This window comes from Syzygium oleosum, unplaced genomic scaffold (assembly GCF_021117445.2).
Source record: "Syzygium oleosum isolate NSW1041296 unplaced genomic scaffold, Sole_v2.1 Sole_v2.22, whole genome shotgun sequence".
NCBI lineage: Eukaryota > Viridiplantae > Streptophyta > Magnoliopsida > Myrtales > Myrtaceae > Syzygium > Syzygium oleosum.
The window spans coordinates 3,426,543-3,446,426 of NW_026607506.1; the positions used below are offsets into that span (position 1 = coordinate 3,426,543).

Below are 19,884 nucleotides of genomic sequence, written 5' to 3' on the forward strand. Positions count from 1 at the left end.
GTTCTTACGTGAAATTGCTTGTAACATGACACACGACATTACATTAATCTAGATGTTGTCTAATTAAAAAACAAGGGACATTGGACGATGACATTATTGATCTTAGAGTGACCTTCTTTTAGGGACTGAAACTCCAAATGTTCCATTCATGAAAACAAAAGGAGTGTTTTCGAGGAAGGAGATGGGTGTCTTAATCAGTAGTTGCATCGTCCAATTGAGTATTTTAGTGGCACCAAATAAAGGGTGCGTTCCTACATGCACGATTTTTGTCGTGGGGTTTGCTTTCGTCGCAAGCTTTCTTGCATGTCTTTTTTTAAAGTCTCAAGGGTTGGTCTAGATAGTGATGGTACGAATATATGTCTGGTCGTTCTCCCGAAAAGCAATGGATTAGAAATTGCCTCGGCACCATGGACGTGGAAAGAGAGAAGGGAAAGGAAAACCTAAAAAAGAATTGATCTCTCATCGGTCGATTTTCTAGGCAGCTTCCTAAATTTTTGCCCGGTAGATGCACTTTATTTAGCATTAGCATTATTGGTTTGGAAATCCATAGGGATGGATTTTGGCTGGCCACTCCTAACACGTGCTAGTAGCACAATCCCGATGGGAAGACCCATTTAAAACCCGATATCGACGGGCCCGAGCTGCCTTACTGACGGCTCTTGACAAGACATCACTTTAAGATCACCTCATTGAAGGAGGGACAGTCCGATTACCGTTCGAAAGGCTAGACATGCATCCACCTCTAAAGGAGGCACGGATGTCACTTGTCAAGCCATCTCGTCCACTTATCACAACCCGTTAAGTTTTACCCCGACAAGCCACCGAAAGAGTAATCTATACACATAGCGATTCAAATACACAAATACGAGATTGGCCATTTTATCTGCTTAATTACTTTTCAAGTTCTCGCTCTCTCCCTCCCATATATGATGTGTAGTTCTATATACATATACCGACTAAAGTATCGGAGGGCTAATCCGGGTGCAAATGCTCGAGGCCTTGACCCTGTTTTTGTGGTGTTGGTCAAGTTCCGGCGAGAGCTCCGGCCAAGTTTGCGGTTCCCTTTTATGTCAGTATCGATAGCTTGCTCTGTTCGTGGGAACCGAGCAATTAGCTTTGTCATTCTTTTTGCGAAATCTCTAAAAGTGTGAATGGCCTCCCCCAACAACTCCCTTTACCATCTTTCCTCGTACGACCACTTTGGCTATGAGCACGTACCACCTACACCTTATACCTCGTTTGTCCGTCGTCTACGCGCAATAATTGCAGAAAAAAATAATCACGAACGAAGTTGGTTGCGTTTCAAACCATGACCAAAGAAAGATGCGAACAATATCCACATAGATTCTTTTTCGACGTATTTAGCTTAGCTGACCTGGAAGGCAGATACATTGTTTAGCCTGGATTCGGGCCATTGCCGATGCGGTAGATTAAGCCGATGACGTAGTCAAATTTACGAGGATCATTTGCTTTTGGGACATGCATGCGTCTGATCGTATCATCTGCGATGTGTCTGATTGTTTTTAGATTATGTTCGGACAATATTACCTAAAAAATAATTCATATGATATCGCATGGAGTAAAGAACCTAGTTTCGGGCCAGTGCTGATGAGGTAGATTAAGCCAATGACGTTGTCAAATTTACAAGAATAATTTGTTTTTGAGACTATTAGAATATTTAAATAATAAATCACGCCTTCATCTAATAGCTTAAGCTTTTAGTACGGTTGACAGTGACGTCTAAATTGCAATCATTCAATTAACTTTGAGTTACACATAGGTCGTGATAGATATTATGTATTGTGGTGTGAAACAGGTTTAACTGATGGATTCAAGTTATGAGTCGTCACATAATCAGTTAGTTGCATCCATATCACTATAACATGCAGGAGAACCTGCTCAACAATATACAGAGATCGATGTGAAGAGGAGAAAGAGAGAGCTAGGTGGGCTTGAAGAAGCTCACTTGAATGCCAGTGTCAATCACCACGTAAACCCCAGCAGCGATCAAGATCACAGATAAAACGATCCCGGAAACCCCCAGACCCCAGTTCAAGTACCACATGAAGCTCTGCTTCTTGGGCTTCTTGATCTTCAGCCACATGAAGCACGGGTAGGCGAAGGTTATGGGCACCGCGATGCCCCCGATCAGGCCCGAGAAGCTGCCCAGGAACGGGATCGCCACCGCCACGAAGAAGCACCCATACGTGAACATGACCCGGAACAGGGCGCGGAGCCACCACGGGCACGGCCTGTTCATCCGCCCGGTGTACTTGGACTCCATGTCGTCGAACATCGGCATCGCATAGATCTGGAAGGAGCTGACGGCATTCACGATGACGAACAGGCTCGTCAGGGCCAGGACCGCCTGCGGGGTGTCGCGCCCGTGGAACTCGTAGATCGCCGCCAACATGCCCCCACTAGGCGGAATCTGATACAAGAAGCAGCGGCGGAGCCAGACCAGAATGAATCCTCGTCAGGATCATGCTAAGCATAAAACCTAAGAGGAAGTAACATACAGTTGCTCCATGAACTGAGTACCTTGTGGCCGTAAGCCCAGTAACCTCCTATGGCGAGAGGGAAGAGGCACAGCGCAACGATGAGGTACGCCAGCTTCACTCCCCTCCACATCGGCACGTGCGACGGCTTCTTCTCATTCGACGGCATTGTCCCCTGCAACAACCACACGTGCCGAAGGTCGAACATGATTTTCCTAGGAGAAATTTGTTTTAATCTATCATCACGCCGCATGTTTCTATGCTAAGGTTCAAATTTTCTCGTGTGGACCATGGTAATTTTGTGTGCTAGGGCCTCAGTTCAAAGTCTCTTCGTGACTCCCCCTCTCTTAATCTTTAGTCTAGACCCTCTAATCGGTTCAAATCAACTGAATTTGATGGAATTTGGCAGAAGAGAAAAGTAAAAAGTTTATCAACTATCTACCTTCTTCCACGCGCTTAGTTTTCTTCTTAGTCACGCCTCGTGAAAAAGACGGTCCACACGACCGCGACTAGACTGCTTCCAAACCCATTATCATATGAAAAAACAAATGTTTTTGACTTGGTAAAAAGAAATGAACCTACGCACTAATTTACATAAATGCGTAATTATACTAACTAGCTATCTTTGAAATACGCTTCCAAACCTGATTTTCTTGAATTACGCATACAACTAGTCATCTCTAGTATACAAAAATGATACACGCGATGATTTCTTATGTACCTGGATTTCGAGGGTGAGATTATGGCCGCGGAAGGCAAAAGCAATGATCCCGTAGGCATTCAAGATGCTGAAGATCCACGCCATGTTCGGCTCTTCCTTCATCGGATCGTACGACACTCCGTCGAGCCTCCCATTGGTCACCGACACCAGCCACATGATGGTGCAGAAGCAGATGGCGGTGACGGCGCCGATCAGAGAGACTCCGGCGATGGAGTTCAAGTTCGGGAGCTGGGCCAGCACGACGGCGGCGCAAGTGAACACCAGGTACCACTCCACGTTCGTCAGCGGCTTCGCGGTGCATCCCTCGCCGCACAGGATCTTGAAGAAGAGCTTGGAAGTTGAGCCGCCGACAATGATGAGCGCGACGCACGTGCCTCCCGACAGGTACATGATTGGGAACGCCGCGAATATATTCCCCATTTTTTCACCTGTCGATTTGAGAAGTACAAAATATTATAGTAGACTCGTTCTTCCAGCTGCCAAACATAGCAAACAAAATCAATCACAAGCTCACCACATAAAGATGTGTGAGCTTTAATTTTTTTTTGAGTGGGGCCTCAAACTAATGGATTTTCATTATTTGTTGAAATACTATTATTTCTCAGTAAAACTACTCAAAATTTTCTCAAATACGCACTCTTTATCGATTGATCACATTTAACAGAATAAAAAAGATAACTGTTTCAGTTAAATTCTGGTGTATTCTGTCAAAGCTTCTGTTTTCACTTTGCTGCAAAATCAATGGAACAAGGGGAAAATTATAGTAAAAAGAGAAAAAAAAGACATAGTTTTTTACCAAAAGCGGCGCTGAAGAGATGGAGGTATCTGCTGTAGCGCATGCCAGTCTCGTTGGACTCATGAAGCTTCACCAGCACCCACAGCGTGTAGAGCTGCCATATGAATGCTATAGTCAAGCTTATGATCCCCCATGTCCTGCAACCATTAACATCAAGACTCAGATTAACATCACACCATGGGCTTCTGTCCTTTTAAAACGAGAGATTTCTTCTTTGGGATCTTGTGATCAGGCGGTGTCTTAGGCTGGCTTTCATACATGCTAAGTCCACTCTGGTTCCGCTCCAGGGCATGTCGTCCATACCAAGATTACGTGATCTGCGAGGAATCGCTTTCTTGCATCCCGATCTTTAAGAGTTGTTACGGTGCAGAACGGCATATAAGCGAGTCTTCCGCAAGCGGTTTGGACATCGGTGCATAAGTTCATTTTGAGTTTAGGTAACTACTTCTATGGACAACTTTATGGAGATTAAGTTCGTCGCTTGTGGTGAGAGTTCAGTTGATGATTGTTATCCTTAAAAATGGGGAAAGCGAAAGACCGATGCGAAAAATGCGAAGTCTCTTACCAGCCAAGAATGGTGAAGGAGACAGGGAGCACGAGGGCCTGAATGCCGATCCCGGAGCAGAGAGTGTGGAAAGCAGCGTAATAGGCGTTCCCATTCCTCGACTCCGTGATCGGAAGCCAAGCGTCCTGAGGGTCGAGCTTCGTCATCTGTATCGCCTTCCTCACCGGGCTCCCCAAGGGTGTGAAGAAGCTCCGGTTCCTGTTGTGTCCTCCTCCTCCTCCTCTTCGGTTGTTCCCTTGGTTGTTGTTGTCATTATCCGCCGCTGCGGGCTCGAGCGCGATGAGCAGCGGCTTCCGCGCCAGCGACGGCGAGTTGTACTGCGTCTGCATCGGGGGGACGGAAACGGGCGGCACCGACGGCACGGCAGAATCATCCTCTATCACCTCCTCCATTTTCGCTCTCTTTTGCGCTCTTTGCCTGCCCCTTCACACGTTGTTGCTCGGAGTCTTGAGGGTCGGTTTTATAGTCTTCTCATGCATGTCAAGTTGAGAGTTAGTGGCGTATTGGGCGGTGTGATGACCTTGGGTTTCAGTGGGCATCATTTGTTGACCGGCGCTTATGGAATCGGATTGACTTCTTGATGCCTTTATCCTTGAATTTTCCTCCACCTGCCCTTTATAATATGTCTTAAAACGCTTCACAGAGGACGTCTAGAAACTGGAAAACATACCGTTGATCGTGGATTCATATAATCATCTGCAATAACATGCGAGAATTTTCTTTAGTCATTCGTAACAAAGTAAATCTGTCACGATATCGAATCTTTGCATGTGTTCCGAGATTTACGATACCTGTGTAAGATAATTTCATCCCCTATTAGCAAACCCGATAAATAATCCGTCAAATAGACGGACTCGTTTTACTGCCAACGCAACGAATAAAGCTAACTTTTGTGTAGAAAATGCAACTATCTTCTAGATAGAACAGTATTACTTTAATTCTACTGTTTCTGGAAGTTTGATTGAAACAGCATGTAAATTTTCTATTCAGTCATGACGTAGTGGAAGTGCTTATTTGTTGACGTTGAATCAAAGAGCCTCAGGTCGACAATCGTCGGAACGGCGAGATTGTAGGAAGGCTGCTGCAATTATTGATGCAAGTTTTCTTCTGTTTTATGCTATTTTAAGTTGCTTTTCTTGCTGTTGGCTGAATCAAAGAAAGATCGAGCTGATCATTAAAGTATTCAAATCTTTGGCACGGTTCTTGAAAAATCTAGGGCTTCTGTTGAACTTAAGTTTATGTTGAGCAGCTTCAAGATCGAGCTGATCATTAAAGTCAATAACGTACCCGTGAGAGCATTTGCGGGCAGCCTGATTATTGGTAATCAGAAAGATTAGCCTCAACAACTAGAAGCTACACGACCAACCAAGGACCAAGTTGTTGAAGGAGATATTCTCTCAAGGGATTGGCGGAAAATGATCAACTTTTAACAACCAGATTCACGAGCATCAATCAACAGCTTTTATGTGAATGAACATGACAGTCGATGAAAAGCAAGAGCCAATACGGATCGAATTGAAGCGACCCTCTGTGCTATCTTTTCGGAGATCTGATTGTCCTTTTAGTGCAGGTCCTGTGGCTTGCCTTCCGTGTCGCAGTCGGCGCTGGATTAAAGTAATTTGCATGGTTCGCTACATCTTCACCGTTGTAAGCTATTAGTCTCGAACGCTCCGTCCCATGCCAACAGGCCGTGTGCCTGTTGACACAAATCAACGGCTTTTGATTTTCACGTTTTATGATCACAATCGGATTACGATCACATGCCCGTCCTTCTCAAAAGTAAAATGACTGATTGTGTTCGATGTGGGGTTTTGCAGGTTCTCGCTCATGAATCTCATCATTTCAGATATTTTCGATCTTTTTGAGTAACTTTTCCACGTTGCAACTTTGCAACTACTCTGTCTGCTTTATACACAGAATGATGGAGTGGTTATTGATTCTTGGTTCTATCTTATTCAGCAACCCCAAGATCATTCTTAAAGCTGTTTCCTCAAGGTAAATTCTAGAAAGTCTCTCATTGATCAGTTGACTTCTGCTGCTTCCCTGGTTATTTGAAAGCACAATAAACAAGTTAACGAAGAATCCTTTCAATAACGTTTAATCTCTTGCGAATTAGCGCACGTTTATATGTTTCCTTTACTCGAATCATTAGGTTTACGACGACTAAAGAACCGTAGCAAGTTGCCGGAACTTTGGACGTGTGAACGTCATCAAAAGAATTGATATGGTGAGGCTTATTCACCAAATCTCACCTACTAGCTCAAGGGTGACGCCAATTGTGGAAAGACTAGATGTATATGAAATGTCATTTCATGTATGCTTTCGCTATAATATGAGTTTTTTGCAGGTTAGAAAGCTGCTAAGCGTGTTGAAAATCTTCCTATGAAGGAATTTAAGGTTGTTTGCCCTAAAAAAGAGCTATTGCATCAGAAGTCGGAGATTATGACCCCAAAAAAAATAATAATCAGAAGTTGGAGATTGCCTCTATCTAATCATCCATTTTGTCAAACTCTCTTCCGGTGGCGGCCTTGGATCCTTGGTATTGTGGTAAGGTTTACCTCATCAGAATCGGGTGTTTTCACTTTCAAAGGCTGCAACGCATTTTTTAATGACCCGGCGGCCGTTTTAACCTTGGACCGCATGTTCCTCCCTATATGTTTTTCCTCCTAGGGTAGGTGAGGAATATCCCCTTGAGGGTTTTACATCCCTAAAAATTTCAGGGAGAGACCTTAGAGATGGAGTAATTTAAGGAACTGCTCAGGTCCGATCATTATAACTCGCACGCAATTACAAAATAGATGTGATAGAAATCCTCTTAATTGACATGGGGACCAAGAGTCACATGTTTCTCAGCTCCTACCCCCCTCTTCATTGATGATTCACAGGCTTCACATTGGATTACATGCCGTGGTCAGCCGACCACTTCGATTTCGACCCAACAGTTTTTTCGTTCTTCCTTTTTAATTTTTCTATCTATCGATCGATGTGGACGGTTGGCATTGGATGCTTGACCCTAGAGGAAAGGAGCGTGGGTTTCCGATCTGATTTAAAAACTCTATGCTTCTCGAAAAGCGTTGAAAAACCTGCGATTCCGGGCTTGATGGACCGTGGAAAAAACAGGCAACTTCCTGATCGATGCAATCAATGCCATAATGCAGATGCAGAGAGTCGCAGGACAGACTGAGAAGTCAACACAGTTTTGGTTTAAACAGAAATGCGGTTGCGAGGTTTGTCAAACAACATCGCTTTCCCACTTGTACGCGTTCTCTTCTCATATGTCTTCTAGATTGGGGATGATGACTTGAGGTCGCCCTTTCTCTTAAATAAAGCAAAGCACAAGTTTAGAACTTTAAATTGCTCTCTTTTTTTATTTCGTTCCGAGAGTAATTTTGGGGTCATGCCCGGCACCGTATGGGTTGAACGGGTGGCAAACGCAGAATAAAGAAAATTTCAACACTTTGGTGCCGGGTGGGGGTGGGGGGGTTTGAAATTAAGAGATTTTATCGAAAACTTCATCAAACTATAATACACAATTTATGAAAATTGCACTAAACACCGGAGTAGCTAAGTGAGTGGTCGTACCGATTAGGCCCCTTGAAATCCATCTCTAGAGGGGACCTTATCACATGCATGTGGTTGGGGTTCCTATACATCGTAAAGATGAGTCGAGTCAAAGGTCTCAATACTCCACCGACACGGTGTTTTTGGATTCTCATACAATAAATTGTAAATGTGGAGCATTAGACGAAATATAAGATCACATTTACAAAGATCAGAAGTAAAATCGCTTCAATAAATTCCTAAAGGCTGCGTTCGATAGTTTGGATAAAATATCTTGATTCGGTGTTTGGTGACGTTTTATTACATCGATCTATATGAATAAAGAATACCACCCGTTACGTACTTTCCTATTTGAAATGAAAACATAAAAAATAAAGTCGGAAAATGATACAAACAATCCCTGAACTTTAATCTAATGTTCAATGTGGTCCATGAATTTTAGCCCAATGTGCAATATGGTCCATGAACTTTTAATTTGTTTAATGTTATCCCTGAACTTTTGGTACATGTTCAGTTTAGTCCTGGAACTATATGAAATTGTCCAATGTAGTCTTTCCATTAATTTAAGTTCAGGGGCTTCATTGACCATTTTTATGTAGTTCAGGGACTACATTGAACATGTACCAAAAATCCATGTACTACATTAAATAAATTAAAAGTTCATGGACCACATTGAACATTAGGCTAAAGTTCAATGATTACATTAAACAAATTAAACGTTTATGAATCATTGCACATTTGGCCAAATTTCATGAACTGCTTGTGTCATTATCTTAAAAAAATAAAAAGTTTAAAATCATGATTCAAATGTCATGTCACTGTACTTTCTCATCTTTCAAATTAGAGAAGAAGAAAATCAACTCAGGACAATTCTTATGGGCCGATAATGCAGTAGATCATAGATCGCACAAGGTTGCATGGCAAGTAGTTTGCTCACCTAAAAGGGAAGGAGGATTGAGTTTACCAAATCTGAACAAATGGAACGAAGTATTGTTGGGCTGCATGATGGAACCTCGTCAATCATCCGTCCTCTTCACTTTGGAGTATATGGATTCACAACACCAAATGTAGATGCACTCCAATTATGCAGGTCAACATTAAGGGCAATATGGCATGGAGTTGGCACTGCCTCCTGAAATTGTGACCCGTTCTAACCCCGATTATCACTATCTCAAGTTATTGTTGCTGTGATGTATATGACAAACTCAGGTATGTGGAACTAGCTGTGGAGTGGTATAACCTAATTTGTTCCAGCGGCATTAGCAAACACAATTTTATTGGTTGGCTAGTTTGCAGAAACAAACTATCGACAGCAGAGATCGTCGCCCAATGGATGTCTTCCATTGATATCCAATGTCATTTCTATAGCGCTAGTGCAGAAGACAGAACACATTTGTTCTTCCACTGTGAGTGGACAGGCAGCATATGGCGCAATATCCTTGCACAACAAGGGATTATGCGTCCTTTAGGGGGATGGAATGTTGAGCTTCAATGGATGATTAGAGTAATAAAGGGCAAAGACTTGACGGCAAGACTTATCAAGATGTCCTTTCTAGTAACTGTGACGTCCCAGAGCATCACATACTAAGGTTTTCTTTAGTCTTTTCACTTAAAGCACAAGCGGGAGACAATACACAATCAAATTAAACATTTCTTGTTCAGTGGACACATCCACAACAAAATACCACATCTGCATTTCCAAACTTTTTATTTGTATACAAGGATGATTTGGATGACATCATCATCAAACACCATAACAAAAGACAACGTCTGGGAGGTCATAAAGGTGTCCCACTCCTTCTATGCCATCCAAGTGAAACCTATGGTTTCCACCAATCTTCAATCACTCAGCCTCACGGTTATAGCCAAAAAGTGAGTAATAAGTAAGGTCGATCCTAGTTTCGTAATATCTTCCAATGAAGGGATATTCATTCTAGTTATCTGAAAAAAAAAATGTAAATCAATGGGAGTGAGCCATAGCTCAGCAAGAGATAAGAGCAGTTTATAAACCGACCGATCTTACTAACTCTCGATTCCTAAGACACACCTACATGATATCAATTTTAGGCAAACAAGTATGATTAATAACATCTTTTGAAGATCATAAGTGTCAAGCAATTTGAATAGAATCATTCAGGATGATATCTAATCCAACATGCAAGCCTATTGCAATGTACATGACTCACTCTTTCTATCACTGATTTTGGAGCGTAAAGACCAAAAGTTAATGTTAACAGGCAATCATATGAAGCATACAAACACATGCGATTTATCTTTTCACTTGGGGTTTAAATCTCAACTCCAAGACACATGCCCGGTGCGCTCGTCAGTCACGCAAGGAGGAATATCTCTCGTCTAGCAGGGTTCGGTGCGCTCTCCGGTTTGCCGTGGTGTACACCGGTATTCTCACCGGCCCGCGTAGGCTTCATAGTCCACTAATCACGGCATCCCGATCACACTCCCAGAGCATCTAGGGCAAAATCCTCCTAGGCATCCAGTTCCCATAACCGGGCATCCCGCTTTCCCTTCGACTCCTCGAGGCAATCACGGTTCATCGACCGTAGGCATCACATTCACATTGCCCAAATATCTCGTACATAATCAGTACATGACACAACATGCAAATATAATAACTCATGTGTACATAACACCATGCCACTATGGTAATGTGACACCTTTTTAACTCATGGCAACTTTCACACCATATTCCAAATTCTGCCATCACATGCATAATCACATTTGTCCCATTATTTGAAGTCACATCAAGGTTAATCATATCTCATTAGAAAGCTCAAAATGGGCACATTAAATCACCAGATCCAAATTCCCAGGGTTTCACGTGAGAAACGGTGCATTTTTGAAATTGGGTAAGTTTGGGCAATTTTACACAGTAATGGAAATTCCTTCAAAATAAATATTCTAAAATTTGAATATGTTATAAAAGACACCTGGATAAACATTTTTCATGAAGAAATCAAAGTCCAAATATTTTTGTAAGTATCTCATTCACTAACTCAAAGACAGACTAAAAATTTCTTACTTGAACAGAACCGTTGTTCCACAAAATCAGTTCTTTACCATACTCAAAACATCTTGAAAAATTCTTAAATTTTTATATGTTGTAGATGAAGAAGTCCTCGAGAAATTTTGTGAAGGAAGTTTGTTCAAACTTGGCTAAGAAAGTTTGTAGAAAATCGAGAAAGTGTAAACATCACAGAAATACCCATTCTGGACAGTTTTACACGGTTCGAAAACTAGGCTTTCGTACTACTCATATCAAGTCCAAAAATTCTGAAATTAAAATATGTTAAACTTAAAGATATCTGGAACAACTTTGAAGAGGAAATTTCTGGAAATTTGGTCCACAAAATTCTCCACAAAAATAACAAAACGAAGAGGTATAGAGGACTCAAATCTGGGTTTTCCAGAACAAGAATAAGAATTGAGTCCGAATAGGAAAATCACCAAATTTGATTCAACAAAACTTATACCTAGCAACTTGAATGGACATGCAACACCCATTTGGAACTCAAGAACACACATGCACTTCATTTCTAGGTTTGGTCATACCCATTCATGCACAATAAACATCGAGAACCACACATGTAGGCTACCAAATTGCATTTACAACTCAATTATAGCAAAATCAAGGGTGTAGGAAGATTGGAAGGCTTAGAAATGAGTTTCATATCCTTGTCTTAGAACTTCTAGAACCTACTTCTCCTTCCTTGAGTCCTAGCCGTGAGCTTCAAGAGGAAGAAAATGAAGAAACTCGAGATTGGTGGAGAGAGGAGGATCGCGGCCAGAGAGAAAACGAGAGATGAGAGGAAATTGAGAAAATGAAAGGTGAGGGAGAGAGAGAGAGTTCGGCTGAAAGTTAAGGGGAAAGATGGAGTGTGTTAAGCAAGCTTCATCATTAACTTCAAGAATGAGTGCATGTCATGCAAGCTTTCATCATTAACTTCAAGAAGGAGTGTTATGCAAGCTTTGTCATTATGCATGAAGCTTCATTGGTAGACATAAGCAACCCTTCATAATTAATTGGCTTTAATTTCTCTAATTTTGCATGTAAAGATGGGGACTAAGTTGCCAGCCATACGTGGGGGTAATAGGGGCACAAATTGTGTCTTATAATGTTTAATTCAAATGTACAAAATGTCTACATAAGACAAACAGTAATGGCCATTGTCCCTAATCATCATTAAATAATCACAACACATATATACATATGGTTGAAATAAGGCCCCTCAATTGTCTAATGAATTCTCCAAAATTTTCAAATCAATTATATGCCAAGCATATATCACCGAAATTCCTTAAATGTCTCGATAATTGCATAATCGATCCTTGACCATTACTAATTTCAATTCACGAATCATCACTAATGAATCCCACGAAATTTCGGGATGTCATAGCAACCATCTATTGCATTTGGATGGAACGCAGTAGAAGACATTTTCAAAACAAGTCTACTGACAGCCATATCGTTTTGGCAAAGGTGCGAAAAAATGTAAGAGGTAGAGCCTCGCTTTATCAAAAAATTAGACATTCCCAATCAAATGTTATATTGGCTACTATATGGAGACTTCTTACCTCCATATTTTCGAATCATTAGCTCTATTTATAATGCTAAGAAATGCCCCTAAGCTACTGTACTTCATTGATTTTGTAATACTTACATTTTACCAAAAAATAAAATAAAATCAACTCATGACTCTAAGGAGGCCACGTCAACAAAATGCAATTCATACATCTTACATTATATAGAATTGGATGGGTAAAAAAAAAACACTAGCAAATTACCCAAGAGCTCAAATTGAAAAATCTCAATCACGAACTTGTCCTGAATCCGTCCCTAATGTCTTTGCAAAAGCCCTCCTACCCCATTGGCAAGCACTGTTCATCGGACGCGAGTGCACATGCTTGCGCAATTTCGAATCGTCCATATAAAATTCACAAAAAATCAATCTCGGAATAAAAATCAGGGCTTTAACATGTAATTTTTCACCCAAATTCAACAGTTTACGAGGGCCTAGGCCTTGTTATCTAACTCCGCCAATCTCCTCTCACCAGTCGCCGCGACCGGTTTTTAGCTTCGAGACTGATTTCTAGAGTACACGGATGCTCGTCAAGAAAATTAATTTGGATTAGGGGCTCAAATTGAGACATCACTGAAATTATTCTCTTTTTTTTTGGGGTCGGAAAAATCAGATGCTTTAAATGGTGCAAACTGCAAAGGGCTCAATCGGGACGGGCCGAAACTTTCGGGCCCAAGTGCAGAAACTCTCCCGTGACCGGGCCGAAATTTCGGGCCCACCGTCAACATCATACGGGTCGGAGCGGTCGATCCATCGGGTTCCCGAGGCCCATTTTGCAAAGCGGAACCACACTCTGTGTGTGTCTCTGTCTAGCTAGCTCCGAAGTTCGGTTCTTTCATTCCTCGCTGTTGAGCGTGGTGGCCGGAGAGTGAGAGGAGATAGAGAGAGAGAGAGAAGATGGGCGGAGGCGGACATGGAGGGGGCACGACCTACAAGGGCATCACCGTGCACCAGCCCAAGCGGTGGCACACCGTCACCGGCAAGGGCCTGTGCGCCGTCATGTGGTAAGCTCGCGATGCTTCTCGGGTTCCGGAGTCGCCGCCCCGATTTTGTCCCCCTCTTCGATCGCGTTGCGGGATGTGTGTTTTTGTCGTGACGCGTTCCTCGGCTCGCGGTAGCGATTTCCGAGGGCGCTCCTCTGTTCGATTGGGTTCGCGTCGGTGATTTTTGTTTGCGTTTGTCGATGGGCTGTGCGCGTGCGCGTGCTGGATTTTGCAGATTCATTTGATTATGCGAATGGGGCGATCTGGAAGTAGGAACTTTTGGGTGTAAAATTGGGTGTCTTGACTTGGGTATCGTCAGATGACGCGACATTTATGCAAGGGGTTTTATTTCTGGTTTCAATTGGTGATTAAAGTCGAAATCTTTTTTAGGATGTAGTTTGGAGTGGCTTGGTCTAGTCGAGTAGTTTGCTTCACTCTGATCTATCAAGCCGTCGGATGGGGGACCGGCTTGGAAAGGGGACTGGTTAATAGACATTGATAAATTAGATGAAGAAGGAAAGGTATATTACTACGGAGAAAGTGAAGAGTTTTGTGCATGATGGTCGAAGTGTAGAAGCACGTGTGGTGATGAGAGATGGCGTGCAATAGAAGAAGCGCACTGAACTCCCAAGCTAATTTCGTGCATTTCTGGATAATGCAATTGTACATCGTACATTTTTATCAGAATCACGCATAAATCAGCCATGGTTGGATAAATAGAAGATAGATTCGACCAAATGTTAGTTACATGGAAATTAATATTTGACAAGAATTTTCATTGCATGCAAAGGAACAAGGCTTAATGTCTTCTTTTAGTTATAGGATGAGCCGTGCAGCTCCATCTTTTGGCCAAAGGAAAGCGCACAGTCCTGCCGGTGGACAGTGAACTATAATGAGTGGCTGTTTTGGATGGATATCACCGCAAAATTTTGCTTCTGGCTTGTAGCTTTTGAGTTAATAAGCTACTTTTGCCATCAAAATCCAATAAAAAGTACACTACTCTTGCTCTCTGTTACTCAGACACGGATGTAGGTGCCCGGTACAGATAAGTAACCTTGAATCTGACTCGTCTATGGATCAATATGTGGGATCGTGGTCTCGGCATATGGATGTTTAAAACGCAAATCCTACTTGGTTACATACAATTTGTGTGCATTTACACTCGTACAAAGCAAAATATGACTAGATGTTCTACATTTTCTCGGACACTCAATTATCACCCTTCAAATTCTTTTCATACTCTTTGTTCGATAGTTTTGTTATGGTGATTTAGATTTGTAGTAGTTCTGCAATAATAGAAAATTTCGAGGTTGGGATGAAGCATTCCCTATCCGTAGCCACGACATATCCTTTAGTCATGGGTACATCACCTAGAAGAAAAGTGGAGGGACACAGTCCTCGCTAGTTTCTGCTTTTTGAGTTAAAATACTTTTAGTATCTTAATTATACTTTCAGCATGTGAAAATGAGCTATTTTTAAGATTTTCTGTTTCTCCACTTGAAGTCATAGCTCAACTTCAAAACATTGATTTAATAACAGTCGAAGGTAATTCCAAAAGTGTAAACTAAAGTCACAACTGAAGTCAAAAAGTCATGCTAGCCATAGCCACACCAAGCACACTAAACAACTTACTTATCTCTTGGGTGACATCCCATCCTATAGCACAATGAAAGTGATAATCAATGTGCCTTAGCTCGAAGCTTCTTCAATCCCATTAGTATACCTTAATGTTGTGGATCATGCTTCAAAGTTTTGCTCTTTATTCAGTGTGCTTCCAATTTTGGACAAAATGTTTTAGTTTCTGAGTGAAATACAAAATCTGTTTTCGGCTGATTTCAGAAGGTAACCTTGAAAGGTCATTATAGTGGTGAAATTAGAATATAAATCTCCATGAAGCAAAATTTTGACTCAGTTTAAATTGTGCATTATAGGTTTTGGGTCCTGTACAGGGCTAAGCAAGATGGGCCTGTAGTACTGGTAAGACAACTTCTCGGTTCCTCTACCCAAATGATCCTTTTTAACCTGTAGTTGATCTTCATCTGAGTTGGTTTTGGCTTCTTGCTATGTGTATAGGGTTGGCGACATCCTTGGGAGGGTCATGAAGATCACTCCCATGGCCATGGACATGTACATGGACATGATCACGAGGTAAATATTACTGCTTCCTGATGCTTGATTTTTGTGAGCTGAACTTATGAGAATTTCCTATCCTTGGTTTTCTGTCAAATGACCAATAACATGATAATCTATCTTTATCTTCTGAAATAAGAGGTTTAAGAGCTCATGTTAAGGAAAAAAACTTCTGCATATGGTGGTTCTCATGCAGGTGTATGTGTGTGTGTATTGAAATGTATTTTAATTTATTAACCAAAATCTATCCTTAACTGTGTGATTCCTGAATGGAAAGTGCTGAGGCCATTTTTTTTTTTATCTTAAACCTCAATTATCAACCAAGCGGTAAGATTTTCATTTGGAATTAAGGGGAGAGCTCAAGTTGTGCAGATCTACACCTTCTGGATACCGATATTTTAGGCTCTGAAGAGGGATGGTGTATAATTCATGGATCCCTGAGTGGCTGTTCAGTTCATTTTTGTTGATAGGTAGATGCTGGAATTTTAAAGGAAACTGACCTCTGCAACTGTTGTACATATTCTGCCACCAGGTGGCTTGTATATGCACATTTGTTTTGTTTAACATAGCATTTAATTAGAGAGACAAACTATAATTTCTTAGTTACTTGCATTCTGTTCCATCGTACTTTTTAAAACTGGTGGCTGGCATGGCATATCGATTGAAACTCACAAATTGCTCAAAGTGCTTTAGCTTCAGTCGCTAGATATTCTTTTTTGTTTTTTAAAAACAAAAAGTGAACTAAGCACGACAGCCTAGTGTATATAGGAGAATCCTCATGTCAACCTTTATTCAGCAACATGCAATTATGGTTAATTCTTTCATATTTTGCAGGCATCCCATTGAAAAGCCGGAAAGGGATAACACAAAAAAGCCAGGGGTTCTAACGCAGTGTATCTGGATTATCTGTGTTCCTTTGAGTTCAAATAAAGATCTCTGTGAGATTTATGATCTCATAACAGCAATTCTGTTAGCTTGTAAGGATGCTAAACATTTTCGGTGTGCAAAAGCTTATACTTGAGCATTCTATTCGGTTCTTGACAGCTGCTTGCATAATTTTTCCTGAAAAAGTTGGGTGACAATCTGGTTTATTGTATTCAAATTAGCGGAGTAGTCTCTGCAGCCTCAAAAATTGTTTTTGCACCTTAACTATCCAGGTAACCAATTCTAGTGGACCAGTTGCATTTCCCTCATGTATAACATTAGAGCAATTACTGATAGCAGCGTTCAAAACCGTCATTGCTTCTTCTCCGGGAAAAGAAGTTGCATCTGGAATGGCGTACTGAAACTGCAGTGATCATTGACAATTTAAGACGAGTGAGTAAATACTTGTGCAGGAGTTGTTGGTACATTCATTCGAACTGCAGCAGGTACTAACCAGAAGTATGTTGTGCCTTTACCGTTTCATTAAAGATGCATATGGAAACTATCAACACCAGTAAGGATTCGGGAACATACTTTATTTAGTTTCACTATTTAGTGAAAAAACCGCACTGAGTCCAATCTTAAAAGCGAGAACTGCCACAATGTTAATTTTGCGAGAGCTATGAGCAAGATAAAAGCCAAAAGCAAGAGCCATAGGCGAAATTTACGTAGGCCATGTTCTGGAAAGGAATTCTTGACTTATTCGGGGTGTATTGTACCTATAAATCAAGTCGCAGCTCAAGTCGCAGCTCTTGAATGCGCGACTTGGGTGTTGCAAGGTTATATCATAAGCCTAAGCTACACAATCAGGCTCTTCTGTCGTGTTGGTCAAGCTCTTAGGATATGTTGGTCTGATGCGCTGGAGTTCGATTGGGATCACAGTCCAGCTTTCAGCAGAATTTGAAGGTAGTAAAACGCTTGAGGCTTGTTGTCAGGAAGCTTTTGATGGAAGGATCTTTACCCGAGCTGCAACATTTCCTTCCGCTCTTTATCCATAGGAAAAATAACATAAATGGTCTCTGAACTTTGACCCAATGTTTAATGTAGTCTTTGAACTTTCAATTTATTCAATGTGGTCCATAAATAGTAACCTAATGTGCAATGTGGTCCCTAAAATTTTAATTTGTCCAATGTAGTCTATTGACTTTTGTTACTTGTTCAACTTAGTCTCCGAACTATATCCTTGAACTTCAATTAATAAAATGACAAAAGCGAACATTTTCAGTTTAAGGACTAAGTTGAATATGTATCAAAAGTTCAGGAACCATATTGAATAAGTTAAAGGTTTAGGGACCGCAATGAACAAATTAAAAGTTCAATGACCAAATTACATATTGGGTCAAAGTTCAAGGATCATTTGTGTCATGGGAAAAGTGTAAAAAAAGTCCTAAACCTTTGGCATTGATGCCAATTTAGTCCTAAACCTTTTTTTGGTGCTAATTCAGTCCTAAAACTTTTGCATTGGTGCCAATTTAGTCCTAAACCTTTTTTTGGTACAAATTCAGTCCTAAACCTTTTGCATTTGTGCCAATTCAGTCCTAAACCTTTTGTCTTTGTGTCAATTCAATCATTCCGATTAATTTTGGTCAGATTTTATTGATGTGGACGCCGGCCGGCAGCTGGTCACCGGCACTGACGTGGACAACTTTTAATAATATTTTAATATTTTTTTGAATTTTTATTTATTTCTTTTTTCTTTTCTTTTTTTTCCCTCCCCTCCCTCCTTCTTGCAGCCGGTCACTGGACCGGTGACCGGCCACTGGCGAGGCTCACCCTCACCAGCGACGGCGAAGGCGAGCCTCGCCATGGTGGGGCAAGGTTGTGCCTCGCCCAGCTGCTGGCGAGGCTCAACCTCGCCAGATCCGGCGAGGTCGGGCCTCACCTAGCCGCTGGCGAGGCTTGAGCCCTCGCCAGAGGCCTTCGACTTCGCGGCCTCCGGCGAGGGCTTGAGCCTCGCCTACGGCTGGGCGAAGCTCGACCTTGCCAGAGGCCGCGAGGTCGAAGGCCTCCAATGAGGGCTCGAGCCTCACTAGTGGCTGGGCGAGGCCCAACCTCGTCGGATCTAGCGAGGTAGGGCCTCGCTAGATTTGGTGAGGCTCGAGCCTCGCCCGCCTAGTGCGAGGCCGCCCTCGCGGCCATCCGGCGAGGGCAAGCCCCGCCGACCTCTGGCCACTGGTCGGTTGCTGGTTCGGTGACTGGCTGGAGGAAGGAGGGAGAGGAGAAAAAAAGAAAAGAAAAGAAAAATATAAATAAAATTAAAAAATATCATTAAAAGTTGTCCACGTCAGCGCTGGTGGCCGGTCGGCGTCCATATTAGCAAAATCTGGCCAAAATTGGCTGGAATGACTGAATTAGTACAAAGACAAAAGGTTTATAATTAAATTGGCACTAAAAAAAGGTTTATGACTAAATTGGCACCAATGTTACATGTTTAGGACTGAATTGGCACCAAAAAAAGGTTCAGGACTAAATTGGCACAAATGCCAAAGATTTAAGACTTTTTTGACACTTTTCCCTTTGTGTCATTATATCCCTTTTCCATAATCAGTGATATATTATTATGTGCACAAGTTTTGAGCATCAATTGGATCGGAGCATATCGATCCCGTGTAACATTTTCGCATCTACATTCCGTGAGTGGACATCATATATTCTCGATTTTGTTTCGAAATTATATCTGCTAAGTTTTGTATCAGATATATCTAGATAGGAGCCAGCTTTCCTCCAGCTTGATGGCTTCGAGACAGGGCCCGCGGCACTATATGCTCAGCTAATTTTCCCTCCTAATAGGCATCTTGTGTCTTGGAAATTTAGTTTTGTTCTCATATGTTTAATCTTTGACCCCAGTCAACGATTTGTGTACTGACGTTGACCTTAAGATTTCTCGTAGGATTATTACTAATTAACAAGGTTGAGTTACAGCGAAAACAAAACTCCAAGTACAGGAAAAACAGGAAGAATGATCAAAGTGTCATCTTACAAAGTGGGGCTTAAATCACTAGTTTTCTTACGTAATTTGCCATGATGATTCCAAGTCTCAGTACGAATAAATATGATAACATTTTGTAAGGAAACTAGACTTTGTTAAACTCATTTTACATAGGTAAA

The 19,884-nt window shown here is 41.7% G+C and overlaps 2 protein-coding genes across 2 annotated transcripts; one reads left to right on the forward strand and one right to left on the reverse strand.

Moving 5' to 3' along the window:
- Positions 1-1,846: 1,846 nt before the first annotated feature.
- On the reverse strand, positions 1,847-5,124 carry LOC115669486 (lysine histidine transporter-like 8). The gene is made up of 5 exons (XM_030590688.2): positions 4,581-5,124; positions 4,016-4,152; positions 3,220-3,647; positions 2,542-2,673; positions 1,847-2,431 (listed from the first exon to the last, which is right to left on the reverse strand). Exons 1-5 carry the CDS (start codon positions 4,970-4,972, stop codon positions 1,943-1,945), a joined length of 1,578 nt encoding a protein of 525 aa, XP_030446548.1. The 5' UTR covers positions 4,973-5,124; the 3' UTR covers positions 1,847-1,942.
- An 8,461-nt stretch (positions 5,125-13,585) lies between these two features.
- On the forward strand, positions 13,586-16,879 carry LOC115670016 (NADH dehydrogenase [ubiquinone] 1 beta subcomplex subunit 2). The gene is made up of 4 exons (XM_030591200.2): positions 13,586-13,743; positions 15,654-15,699; positions 15,796-15,870; positions 16,687-16,879. Exons 1-4 carry the CDS (start codon positions 13,637-13,639, stop codon positions 16,696-16,698), a joined length of 240 nt encoding a protein of 79 aa, XP_030447060.1. The 5' UTR covers positions 13,586-13,636; the 3' UTR covers positions 16,699-16,879.
- Positions 16,880-19,884: the final 3,005 nt, after the last annotated feature.